The 13,852-nt window shown below is 42.2% G+C and overlaps 1 protein-coding gene and 1 long non-coding RNA gene across 10 annotated transcripts in view; one reads left to right on the top strand and one right to left on the bottom strand.

The window, feature by feature from the left end:
• ZNF236 (zinc finger protein 236) overlaps positions 1-2,981 on the bottom strand; it is a 93,006-nt gene extending 90,025 nt beyond the window's left edge. For 6 of the 8 annotated variants that reach the window (XR_008731288.1, XM_055704370.1, XM_055704374.1 and 3 more), the window contains exon 1: positions 2,843-2,981. Coding sequence is in view for 6 of the 8 variants with exons in the window: in XM_055704370.1 (XP_055560345.1) it covers positions 2,843-2,957 (115 nt within the window). In the remaining 2 variants the exon portion in view is untranslated. Of the gene's footprint in view, positions 1-2,518; positions 2,593-2,637; positions 2,761-2,842 lie in introns of those variants that run through there. The other 2 variants (XM_055704375.1, XM_055704373.1) reach the window with 2 other exon arrangements.
• LOC129735559 (uncharacterized) lies at positions 2,517-3,715 on the top strand. 2 transcript variants are annotated; one of them, XR_008731290.1, is made up of 2 exons: positions 2,517-2,661; positions 3,522-3,715. It is a non-coding gene; the product is annotated as an uncharacterized LOC129735559 (long non-coding RNA). The 2 variants fall into 2 exon arrangements; XR_008731289.1 differs by lacking the exon at positions 2,517-2,661 and adding an exon at positions 3,051-3,137.
• The last annotated feature ends 10,137 nt before the right edge of the window (positions 3,716-13,852 follow it).

Raw genomic sequence — 13,852 nt, 5'->3', positions numbered from 1 at the left:
GACATTGTTTTGACTATTGCCATCTAGAGTTCAGTTTTTTAACATGCAAGGTGGTGAAAGTCATCTAAGGAACCTGCACAACAAAACATTGCCAATTCACCTGTATTTTCTTCCAAATAAAGCTGTATTACCATAAACATACAGACTGTACAATTACAGAGAGCAACACTTCTCTTTCATGAAAGCCATTAGCGTGCAGGGTTGTAGGAATCCTGGAGACCTGAAAAGGCACAAAACCTAAAACCATACCATTTCCTAAGCAAAGGATATGAAATTTATTTTTGTGTGAACAGCTATTTTCTAAATAAAATTCCTCCTGCTAAAAGTGAACCCTGTGGAATTCAAGTTTTCAAAGTCTGTCAGCCTGTATATGAATGGGACAAACAGCCAACTGTCCTGAGACCATAAATTTCCCAGAGTCAAGTTGTCCTGCTCAGCCAGAACTTCTTGATTCATGACCTTCTTTTAGCCACATGTAAGTGTAGAAGAAAGAGTGACACTCGCCAACACTGACTTTGCTGCTTTTCTGAACTGCTGAAATCTCAAGGACTAGACTCTAGAACCCACAGTATTTGCTTACACAGGGCAGAATCCTTGCAGCTGCAGACTGCAGAAATCTCTGAATCCCTGCAGTAGCCCTACACCCTGTAATTGTAAACTGCTGTCTGTTTCATGGAGGTAGCTTGACTGCAATTTCATAAGTTAACAAATTTATTTTTAAAAAACTTTAAAATTTTAAATACATGAAAAATACGAACAAACTTACAGTAAATTCTGTCAGCCACACCTCACCATAGGAAGGGTCTAAGATCACTGTCCAACTATAAGCACTAGGGATATGGCTACTAGACATGTTTTCTGGACAGCTTATCTCTTGATCTTTTTCTCATTCATACATCGTGCCATTATTACAGGTGCTTACACACATATGATACATGTGTACCCTTGCAAGAACTACTAGAGAATTAAGTAAAGATTTAAAAAAAAAAAAACCCTCAGCTACCAAAACTGGTAATAGCCAAAGCTCTTTGGGTTATATACTTAATACCTGGTGGTCAAAAGCTGAGATCAATGGCTCCAAAAGCAAAACAAACCAACCAAACAAAAAAACCCAATAAAAACTTCTGGTAGGAAACTATGGCCCATTTGGCTTTCCCTACCGGAGAAAACATTTTACCCGACTTCCCAACACTCATTTAACAGTACAGGTTTGGGGGGTTTCGTGGGGTTTTTTTTTGGCCTGCCAAGACATTTCAATTCTACAAAAAGTATTAGACAGAAGACTCATCAACACATTCCTCTTCAAGAGCCAGAAAACCAGATATTCTAAATATATACTGAAAATATTAATTAGTTGTGTTTTCATGACTGAAATAACCGTGGTATTTTTAGGAATAGTGTTTTAGGAAATCTCTCCCCATTCTATCTGTTACAAAGAATCCACTGCTACATGCTTGCACTGAAAGTCATTGATGAGGCTTTCAGGTCTACCCAAAACACGCGATTTTTGCAGTTTGTGGGCTTTATTCAGATACTACTCACGGATTGCCAGTAACATCAGCAGGAATGTACACAAAAGAGCCACAAAACTCACTCACTTCAAACTGCTGTCAAATAAACCAAAGCCCAGCAAAGCAACGCTGCCCTATAGTATTTTCTAGTCATGAAACGACGCTAAAATGCAAGCAAAAATTTGAAGTGTGAGACAGACTCATACATGCTTGGGAAAGAAACCCAGCTCTTTCATATATATATATATATATATACACTCACAAAGAAAACGACTACAAGGGTGCCTTTTAAAGCCTCAAACAAAGCAAGCCCTTCGTCTTGTAATCTGAGAGATGGAAGAGTTGGGTCTTAATTTCACTCGTTTAGCACCCTTTATTGGAAGCTCTCATTAATTTGGCCAGGGGGGAGGGAGGCAGTGCGAGGGGAAGGGGAAAAGCGGCGGAAGGACTCGGCAGCCTTCCTGTCCTGCCCGCCGCCAGCCTGCCCGGGCTCTTCCTCCAGCCCGCACCAGCTCCAGCCGGCCCGGCGCCAGAACCGCGCTGGCGGCGCCCGCACCGCGGCCGGAAGCGGCAGGCAAGGCCGCTGGCCCGGGCCGAGAGACCCCTCTCCGCCGGCCCGCGACGGGGCCGCAAGCGAAGGCAAGCGGCCGCGCCGCGACCAGTTCCGCCCGCACGCTCTGCGGGCGAGGGGCCATGAGAGCCGCCGCCGCCGCTCGCCCAGGGGGAGGCGAGGGGCTGCAGGCAGAGGCTGCGGGGCTCGGCGGCCAGCCTGCCTCCCGCGCCGTGTGGGGCGGCGGAGCGGCCCGCTCGGTATCATTCCGCAGGGCCGGGCCAGGCTCCCTCCCCTCCCCTCCGCCCTCTCGCCTATACACTCACACAATAGACCCGGCCTTCCTCCCCCATATCCGGGGACTATATGCGGAGACCGCGGAGGCTTTTCGCCTTCTCGCGGCTCCCGCGCTTCCACCCCCGGGCGCGTATCGCGCTCGCCCGGCCGCGCAGTTTACCTGACTCGGTGCCGGCCTTGCTACTCTCCCTGCTGGGTTTGGGAGGCCGCCCCCTCGGCATGGCTGCCCCCTCCCTCCCCCCCCCCCCCCCCCCCCAGCGCGCACACACACACACACACTTGGCAACGGCGGAGGAAGCGGCGGTTGGTGAAGGGGTGACGAGGGGGCGGGGACGAGAGAGCGAACCCGGCCCTATACACGGGCCGCCACGGGCTCGGCGCTGCGGGAGCGCAGCAGGCGGGGGCTGGCGCAGGCGCACACGGGCCCACCGGGGCAGGGAAGGGGGCGGGGGGAGAAGAGCGAGCGGGGAAGAGGCAAACTCACGGCAGGGCCAGGCGGCGCAGGCGCACTGAGCGCACACCGCCGCCGCGGGCGGGGGGCGCACGGCGGCCCGGTGGGGGGGGCGGAGGGGCGGTGGCAGGGCCGCTCGGCTGCGCATGCGCCGGGAGCCGCGCCGGGGGGCCCTGCGCGTGCCTGCGTGCCCCGGGCGGCGGCTGGCACGTACGGGCAGGGCGGCGCATGCGCCGCGCAGCGGGCAGCGGGCGGGGCCGGGCGCGGGGGGTCATGGCGGGGGTGGGGTAACGCCTGGCCCGGCCGAGCTTGTTGGCTGCGGGGGCCGGTATGGCGGGGCTGGTACGGTGGGGCTGCGCCGTGTCGCTGCGGCAGGGGGGCTGGCGTAGAAACAGGCGGGGCGGCCTCGGGCCGGGCAGGGCCTCAGCCGCGCCCCGGTCCCTGGGGGCGATCGTTCCCTGCCTTCCCTTCCGGCGCCCCCCGTGCGTGCAGCCTCTCGCCTGAGCCGTGCAGGACGTGGGCGCGGGGCTCGCCAGCCCCCGGGCGGCCTTTGCCCGCCGCGCCGGGCCCCCTGAGCCCTGCCGCCCGCGCCGCCTGCTGCCGGGGGGGGGGATCCCGAGGAGGTGCTAAAAGACCACTGCGTCGTTTGACAGCAATTTCGGGGTATTATAAGCCGTAATGTTTAGTTCTGCCACCTGTGATTTGTGTGCAGGGGAAGCGTGCCCTCTGGGAAAGGATCGGTAAAGATGGAGATGTGTTTATTGATAGCTTGTTCCAGCGCTTCATGGCTTTCATCGCCTCCCGAGACGCTGCTGTATGTCATCTTGGAATTCATAGGCTTCAGCCTCTGAGATGAGATTTTTATTACACCTCTTTCTTGCTAAATAAAACCTCTAATACAAAACACTCGTTTTTGATGGGTGACTTGATGATTCTTTTTTCATAACCTCAGTAGTTTGGCCTGTTTAAGATCCTAAAGTGTTTTCAGAGTTACATTTTCTTTCTGCGTCTTTTAATTTTTTAATTTTAAAATTTAATTTTTTTAATTTTAAAAAAGGGTCTATTTCTATACAAAGGGAACTGCTATGAGAATACTGCCTACGGTGATGAAACTACCTACCTACTTCCCATTGAACCTGGTTGCTGAACTGTTAACAATGTTCAAGTTATTGCTTTCCTGGATATCCCTTTTCTTCTCCCCTTATCCAATATGGCCAGCATCTGGCTGTATTCTTTATTTCTGGCCAGTTCTGTTTTGTTTATTATATACTGTTTCAGTAGCCTGTATTAAAATGGTATTATTAAAATTGCGATGTAGCCATAGTTAAGCAAGCTGGATGACCCTGTCCTTCGTTACGTTTATTACTTAAAAGTCCCTTTCTGCAGTCTCTGCAAATATTATTAAGCAGGTACTTCAGAACACTGATAAAAAAAAAAATACGGCAGGCTGGGTACAGATACTTGTAAACTATAGTAGCAAAACATTACTTAATAGTTTTCTCATCATTGAATGTTAATTGTCACTTAGTTAATTCATTTATCTTGTTCTGTTACACGTGTGGAGCTACTTTTTTTATCAGTTCCAAGTTAAATGCCTTTCAGATACCTAATTAAATTACATCTGAAAACTTGCCTTTAGCTACTGAATTTAATCATATCCAAGAATGAAATCAGGCTTTTGGAATGCAAGGTTTCATTTCTTCCTGAAGGCTACGGTTGGGTAAGCAATGTGTAGATGATTTCTTATTCTATCTCCTAGTAAAAAGTGTAGTGTATTTAATTTTCTCTGCAGAAGTGCAGCACCGGAGCATAAATACAGAAAGGCGGACTGAGGCTGCTGTGATCCTCGCCTGGAGCTCCTGCGAGCTCACTAGAGCCCAGCTACAGGCAGGGAAAAGGCAAAGAACAGCAGTGGCCTCTGGTGGTTATACGCTAGTTCTGTGCTGAAAATTAAAGTTGCCAGTTCTCTCAGCAGTGAACGACAACCTACAAGTACATGAGAGAAGGTGGCAGCTGTTCAGATGGTTTCAGTTTAGACCCTAGGGAGAGGACTCAAAACCAAAGAACCCCAACCAAATCAGTATCTAGAAAAACTTTGCAGAACCATGTTATTTTAACTACTTCTGATTTTGTCCTAACTTTGTTAGCAGTATTATCTGTATTATCATTTTTTTGAGGTGCTGCTTCTGCTTTATGATTAAGGACTTTGAATGTTGAGGTTTGCTTCAGTTTTGAAAAAAACTGATGTACATTTTACAGGACTGTAAGTGGGATTGTATGTGCAGGCAACTTTGATGGTAATGAAAATTGCACCTCATTTTTCAAGTCTAATGCAAAAGCCAACTTTTATTTGTGTTTTAGCTTTTCAATATTATTGTTCCCTGCATGCCTTTCAGTGTTCGGCAGCAATACATGGCAGTCTTAGTTCATTTTATACTGCAAAAGTCTGTGCATCATCTGTTTCAAATTTATGTGACATGTTTGTCGCCTATCAGTCTTCTAACACTTCTGCATCACTCTCTCATTCTGTACAAAACTGGTTCTGCATAAAAGTAGAAAAGACATCATATTTTGCTTCAGATCCTCAAGGAGCCTGTGGTACTGGGAGACGAATAACAGTTTATCAAGAGTATGTGGAATAAATGTTGAAGAGCATATAAAAATAACTTTTTCTTAATAAGGAAGCCCAGTGGTAAATCATATGCTCAAAATACTGTCTTACTTTACAGCCATTTTCAGTCTAGTGAAGCTGTTTAATATCTGTGTAATTCCCCTTCTTTGTCTATGTGATTGACATATTTTTCACCTGCATGTTGCAGCTCCTGGAAGAAAGGCACTGCAAGCATACCTAAACCCGTTGCTCTACTTGTTAGTGAACCCATTGTCTGCATTTGCAGAGATACTGATATTTCAAAATGATTTGTTGTATTTTTTAAATAATAAAATAACCTATTACAGTCTTTCTCTAAAGTCTCCGGCATTACTCTAGAGGTGCTACACAGGAAAATTCTCCGTTTTGGGGTGTGCCCTAGCATTGCAACCCAGTGCCTCCTCAGGTGAGACCCTAGCAGACCATTACTCATGCTCTGCTGTTCATGCAAAGGAAACGTGGGTCTGTTTCCCAGATGGAATCAGTAATGTAATACAGAGTGCTAGATGGTTGGCCTTTAACTCCTTCTATCATTAATTTTATTTAGTATCAGTAACTTCTAGGAAGAAAAGTAGCTATAGCGTCAGCCCTTAAAATATGCAGTGTTAAAAGTTATGCTTGTTTTTTATCTACAGATGAATAATATAGCAACAGGGAGGGTAAGGTTCACATAATGCCACAGAACAAATTGAAATCTAGGCTTTACTACCAGCTAGCGGTACTAGATGTGCTACTGAATTTCAAGGCAAATTAGTGAAATCTGGTGAACCATTTCAGTAAAGCTACTTACTAAGTAGGGTACTATTTACTGTTACAGTTGTCAGACCCTTACTGTTGTAAGATACTATTTTTAGTTGCATATGTCTTTGCCACACTTGAACTGTTTGGACTAAAATTCCCATGCCAGCTGTCTAACTAGTTTGGATTTGGTTGATATGAACAGACTGCTTCTATTTGTCAGATTATGTCTCAACCTTTTTTCAACCTTTTTTTTTTTTTTTTTTAAGAGGGCACATAAAATTATTTGCTGCATTCAACCAGCAAAACCAGTGATTGAAAATTTTGATGATAGCATGAATTTTTAGTCGGGATGAATCCATTACTCTCTCCAATAAAACTTCAAATTTATCCTTTTTATGTGTTTTAAAGAATTCATGAGAATGTGCTCAATAATTTTTTTCCTCACCCCCCCTTTTCATTTTAAGGAACTGGGTCATGTAACAGCTCTCTGTCCATGTTTTCCAAGCTGGGTCAGTTAAACCCATAGGTGTGTAGTACTCCAGGTTGGCAAATCCCTCCACGATTTCCTTAAAATAATGACATTTAAATAAGTATAATGACATTTGAATTCTCGTATTTTAGCTCTTGCATGTCTGAATGCTTGTGAACTGGAAACAAACATACTTCTAATGAATGTATTTTTGTACCATAGTTTGACTTTAGGCAACGGCATTTTAAGAAAAAAACATCACAATTTTCCAGCGTGATGGAAATACTGATATAACAAAGTAGATCTGTGTTCAGCCAGAGGTGAAAGAAATAAAGGACATCACTATACCATACATACACAGTACAGCTGGGCCTCTATAGAAGGGTGTTTTGATAGCTATACCAGCACATTGGCCTACTGTAGGCACAAAACCACAAATACACTTAGAACTTGACTTATACCTGTTGCCAAAATGAAATAAGTTGTACCAGAAAGAGCAACTGTATGCTTATAGGACATAACCTGAACTAGACCCTGCAGTAATGTGGAATTGTCAATAAAAGCAGCAGTTCTCTCTCACATTACTATAATAGCAAAAGCTAGAATAGACCTGTTGCCTATTTAGCATGTATGCAATTGTTAAAATTATATGCTGTGGGAACTGCAGTATACATTTTGTATGAAGGATTTCACTAAAGTAGTAGTTTTCCAATGTTAATATATTAATTTCCAGGGAAAGATACATGTTTTCTGCTTTGTTGGATTGGTTTGTTCATTTATTGAAGAAAGGGTGCCTCCTGTTCTTTCTTGATTTGCTTTTGTGCAGCTAAAGGACTTAGGTTTCCAGCCCTGACAGATAGCTTGCTTCTAAAGATGCTATTCCAGTGGAAAACAGTACTTTAGTGAAAAACTAATACTCTGTAAAAATCTAATATTTACACTTGTTACAAAAAGCATTTAATGAAAATTGAAAAGGTAAATTAAAATACTTGGTAGCCACTTGAATAATACCCATCAAATTCTCATTGGCAGCCATAAGGCTGCATGTATAGTTCAGTATTTTAAGAGAAAATTCAGCATAGTAAGGTAGTAAACTGGTGTACTATAGTATATTGAGATAGTACGACTGTATTAAAGGTGAAATCTTTGTGTATTTTGAGACCAAGATGGCTACTCCAAGAACAACACTGAGTCTAGCAGCTTCTTTTAATATATGCTACTGAACTTGGTATGTCACGTCTGTGAGATTTTCCCCTGCTACCAGCTAGGCCCTAACTCAAACGGATCATCTTACGGATAGAAATCACATTTGTTGTCAGTGTTGGAGTTCTAATTGGATTGCTATGAATTCCTACAAAACTGTTACTGAGGTTGGCTCCTACACTGGGATTTAAAGGCTCATTCCACTTTTGAAACTGAACACAGATATCCCAATTTTCTTGTGCAGCTTTCCTAAATATACAGTAATTTCTATCACATTGATCAGTCTGAGGCTCTATGATTAGAGCTGTGTCTTTTCTATTGCATTTGATTCTCCCATTTTTCTTCTGTGTCTGTAATGTATACCCTGTGGTGCAGGTACTCCACAGCTGAACTGTATTTTGTTTGCGGATGTAACATGCCTGGCAGACGTTCCAGTTGTTCACATACAACCTGCTAATCTTCCAGCAGCTTTGCTGCAGGGATGCTGTAGTGTATTATCTGCAAAACAGTATGGGGTGTTGGGTTTGCTTTGCGTTTGAATCTGTTTAAATCACTTGTCAGAAATTTACTCTAATAAAGTTTCATGATTTCTTCTAGTGAGGTTAGTTTCTGTGTTGTCTGTACTACTTGAAATTGCAGTTTCTGAGCTTTCTCTGTATGTTTTCTTTGTGCATCCTTTTTTTGGGGTTATTACATGATCCTTCTGTTTTTATGATCATACATTGTATAATTTTAATCTGTCTTTCTATGGTTGCAATTTTGCTCTCTATTGTCAAGTAATAATACAGGAGTCTTCATAATCTACTAGGTTCACTGATGCCTTACTGTTGTATTTGGCATTTAATTTCCTGATTGTATGCTGCCTTGTCTTGGTGTCTTACAATAGGCTGAGATTTTTTTTCTGGCTTATGTTGCCTTTTTTTTCCCCCCTCCTCCTTCCTCCTCTTTCCTCTCCTCTTCCCTCTCCTTTCTCCTTTTCCCTTGTCTACAAGTTTTGGCATGATTTCTTCCGCTACAAGTGTGTGACCTCAAACAGAAGGTCCATCCATCATCTTATGTTTTCTTCATAGTACACCATGAGTGATTTTACCTGATCTTGTAGTTTGCTTGTCTTCTCTTCTGTGTATTGCTTTTTGATGGTTTCTAGTTTTGGGGGTGGGTTCTCAGGCAGGCTTTTTGCTGTGTTTCTGTTCTTTTCCTATGTTACGTGCCAAATTATTTCTGAGACTGCTCTGTTGGAGAGTTGCTGTCCATATTGCACATGTCTGTATCTCTTTGTAATCTTAACACGGAGCTTTTACATATTTTCATTCAGTCTCCTGAAGCTTCATTCCTATTTCTAATTTATGAGGATTTTAATCTGAGAATTACAGAATGCAGCTTTCTTACATAATTCAGAAATGTACTGGTCTGTTGCTTCCCCAGATTCTTGACTGCAGTTGTGTTTTTTTTAAAAAAACACAACCCTTTCATTAGTTCTTGAGAGAATGTAAAATCCTAGAAGTCCTCTAAAAGCATGAACTTCCCTGGTCTTCCCTTGGTATATCCAGATGCTGTTGGAATATGTAGTAGTCTTTACAAGTAATGACCAAGATCTGTCTTTTCAAATGCATTCCTATGTCCATTTTGTTGTAAAGAATGCCCGGCTACTAAATATATTATCTTTGTGCCTACAAGTTTCTGATTTCATGTACGTGCAAGAGTAAGCTTGTTTCTGACACATGCATGTTTCATATGTTGAAAGAAAAGAGTACAGGCTCAGGACTTCATTCTGCCCACCACATATAAAGACCTCTCCTGCAAAGCAGTTTCTGAAATAAGGCTTTCAGTTCATAGAAATTACACTTTACGTACTTTTTTTCACTATGAAGACTATGTTTGGTAAATTGGTCTTTTCATGTGAAAGATTTTTTTTTAATAGGGGAAAAAAAAATCCTTGTATTTGGACACCTTGTATTTGTCCAAATATATTGGATTTGCTTGTATTTGGACACACTACTGAGCCCTGGTATCTGGATGCTGCATAGGCTGTAGTTTGACAAGAAGTTTGACAAGACAACTCAAGTGCACAGGAACAGTTTTCCTCAAAAAGTTTTCCATGGAAACAAACTTACAGACTTTAGAACTAGACTTTAGGCTAAATACTTTGATCCTGAGGAAGAAAAAATAAAGTTTTCCAACTTCATTCAGGAGGGGGGAGATCTTAGCTGCTATAACCCGTGCTAATCCGTGCTTTATTTAGATAGGTAGCTAAGGGATTTTTATAACTTCACAAGCATATATTTTTCCTACTGGTTGATGGGAGCCTTTCACACTGTATCACACACGCAATTATTTATTAATATAAATGAGCCCACAGTGAGAAAGCATAAAAAGAAGTGAGTATATGCTTGCAGGGAATATAAGGGTAAGAAAATAAGCCATTATTTTCCTTGAAGTCAGAGAAAAATCAAATAGGCTGCCTGTTAAAGAAAAAAACATGGCAGAAACAAGTGCTTGAAATCTAAGATCCAGGGTGAGGGAAGCAAGTCTAGCCCTGACTGAAAGAAGCGGCATAGTACACATATCAAAAGCTTGACAAAAGGGAGATAAACCACAGCAGATTGTAACATCAAAACAAAAAATTTGGTGATGAAGGTGAAAGATGAAGTAGGTCTTCTTGGTGGTGAGGTAGTGTTATGTATTTTTAAAAAATTACAATCTAATGAAGAAACTCCCCACTTCATCAAGGAACTATGAGTCCACATGGACTGAGATTTGAAGCCTAAATCAAAAAAAAAAAATTATCATTGGCTTTGTATAACCGCCCAGCAAAGCTGATGGTGTTGGTGGCAGTATCCTAAGGCCATCAAAGGAGCAGCCAAAGCAGGAAATGGAATAATCATGGGCCGCCTCAGTTACGCACAGCAATCGGGCAAATACTACATCAGACCATAACACAGAGGTCACCATCAGCAGCCGTGTCATGGGCAGCTGGTTAGGGAGAGCCCAGGAGGGGCTGCAGCCCGTGAGCTGGTCCACAGCAGCACCCAAGGGCTGCCTGAGGGCAACACAGCTCCAGGGATGCTCTACTGCTTGGCTGCATAATTTTCTGGGAACAACTCTCAAAAAGGGTGTAAAAGAAGCACCTTTTCAAAAAAGGTTGGCTAAGCTAATTAAATCCTCTTAGTTCAGCTGGAATTTATTTAGGTCATCTCCATGTTGGAAGCACAAGGCCAGCACACCCCGCTTATGAAGAAAAGTGTGGGAAAAGGCAAAGGAAAACCCACATAGCTAAGGAGCAAGTGACAAGCATCATGAAAGCAAGGATGACTCTTCAAAAAGCTGACGTCCATATTAAAAACATAGAAAGGATCATAAATTCTGGCAGGTAACATGTAAAAGCACAGTAACATGAGACAAGAAGAATTCTGAGGAATCTAGCAGAAGGATCCACAGGTAACAATAAATCTTTGTTCAAATACATCAAAAGAGGGAAGTAAGTCAGAGTTTGAAGGGCCAGGATGGCAACTGTGATATAAAGAGAGCACTCAAGGGAGGGTTAGGCCATTGCAAAGGGGCTATATTAATTACTTGCGTCAGCATTTACTGCACAAGAAATTGGGCAGGTTCTGATCTAAAGTCTTCTTTGTGAGATACTCCTCAGAGGACCTGCGTGGAGAGATGGTTATAGAAGACAACACATGGAGCAAATGGAGGACCAAAAGAACAGCACATCACTAGGGCAAGGTGGTGTTCACAAGAGTTTTAAAGGAATTCAGTTTAAAATAGTTGAATAGCTCCTCAAACATGACTGGTGAGTTCTTGCACAAACCTGCCTTGGCACCCACAGACCAAGGACAGTAAAAAAAGTTTTAAGAAGAGGCCTGGGAAACTACAAAGCTTTTAAGCATGGCATCTGTACTGTGCAGTTGAGCCAGCAGGAAAAGAGTTACTGAATATCTTGACAAAGCCTTATCAACAGTTAGGTGGGTAACAGTGATGTAGTTCACATAGCTTGCTTGGTTTTTCCATAAGGCTTTTGACAAGTGTCTTATTAGAGGCTTTTAGGGAAACTTAGCACCACGTCATGAAAGGGGAGATCCTTATATGGTTCAATGGTTGGAAGTCAGGAATAAATGGTCGGGTTTTGCAGTGGAAGGTTGTGGCAGATGAGGTTCCATAAGATCTATGCTAGGGCCTTTGCTGTTCAACATGCTCATAAATTACTTTTAAAAGCACATTAGTGGTGAGGTAATCAAGTTTGATTATATTAATTTATTCAGGGTAGTAAAACTTAGTGACTGAGCAATAAAATGACAGCTGAAATTCAGTGTAGATAAATGTATAATGATGTACATGAGGGGAAGAAATCCTAATTTCACTTACAAGAGCTCTGAGCTGACTGGAGTGAGAGCTGGGAGTTATGGTAGATAGTCACACAGAAACATCACTCAGTGCTTGGTAGTGATCAGAAGAGTAAAATATTAGGAGCCATTAGGAGAAGAATGAAGAACAAAGAGATAATGTCACTCTGCCGTGACGTAAATCTGTGGTTTCACTGTATCACTGACATGTTGTGCTGGCTTTGTCCTTCCCTGATACCTCAAAAACATACAAGGAACTGGAGAAGATTTAGTCAAGGTCAAGAAGGATGATCAGTGATACAGAATAACTTCCATAGGAGAAATTACTTAATTACAACTGTTTAGGCTGAAAGCACATGTTTTCAATGACAAGGGACAAGCTACAGAAAAAGGAACCAGGAAGAAACTAAATTATCATTAGGGGCAACAGATAATCATTAGAATAATTAAACACACACCCCCCCAAAAAAAAAAAAAAAAAAAAAGTTGAAGGAAAAGTCAAAAGGCAAAAATCATAAAAATAGGGAAATGGGGAAACTAAGATACTAAGCAGAATACCTTTTAATAGCACCCGTTAGTCCCTGAGGGCATCCAGAGATTTCAGGAATGCTGCCCAGCAGTTCTGTGCACAAAGACTTTGCAAGATGCGTGACCACAACTGAATGCAAGATACTAGACTGAATATTTTTTTTAACCAAATACAATTATTTCAATACTCATTTACATTTAGTTTTCAACTGTTGTATGGTTTTTTTTCTCTCTTTTAACTATTTTGTTGAAATGTAGATTATAAACACATATCTTTTGATATACTTTAGAGTCCAACTCCACATGAAGCTTTTGGATGACCTTCTGGGACTCAAAACTAAACAAAACCCATGATAAATTCCAATTGACATCAGAAGGGCAGCTATTTGAATGAATTTTTCTTTATAATATTTATCAGTATTTGAAAAATACACCAGCTCAAAAATACATGTCAGCATCATAACAAATCTTTATTTTAATATTCTTCCTTATTTAAATAAGGAAAAGAAACAAATTGTTCATCTATTTTCTACCTTAAAACACCATAGGACTGAGACAACCAGATAGTTTCCAACCAGTTAATGACTGCTGGCCTGATGTGGACCATTAGTGGCTAAATTACTATGGACTGTGGTTAAAATCACTGCAGGTGTTCTACTTAATGAAGTTTTAGTTAGGTGGCAGATGACTGTAAAATGTTGGGGTTGTGAGTCATCAGTACAGGAGAAAGAAAAGGTAAATGCCAAGCTGTGTTACATCAAAGACAGACATGGAGGATTGCCCTTTACTGATGTAAGTTGTAGTCTTTGTTACATTCAGTGTTTGCTGACCTGGGCCAAAATGTAGTTGCCGATGTATATGTGGAAAGCTCTGTAAATTGGTGGTAGATTACATACGTTCCTATCTATTTTATAGACACTGTAGACAGCAAAGGCAGATGAGTTTACTGAATTTTCAAAAGCCATACAGAAAACTAGGGGTAAAGTAAGGGTTAAACCCCCCATCTTCCTGATTCCAAATTCTCCAAGAGGTGATGAGGAGAAGAATAAAGTGTGAAAACATCCTAATAAAACAGCAAACAATAATTTTGTATGTAGGTCTTAGGA

This window comes from Falco cherrug, chromosome 3 (assembly GCF_023634085.1).
Source record: "Falco cherrug isolate bFalChe1 chromosome 3, bFalChe1.pri, whole genome shotgun sequence".
NCBI classification, from domain to species: Eukaryota; Metazoa; Chordata; class Aves; order Falconiformes; family Falconidae; genus Falco; species Falco cherrug.
The sequence above is the reverse complement of the archived record's forward strand: the minus strand, read 5'-3'. Positions and strand labels throughout refer to the sequence as shown.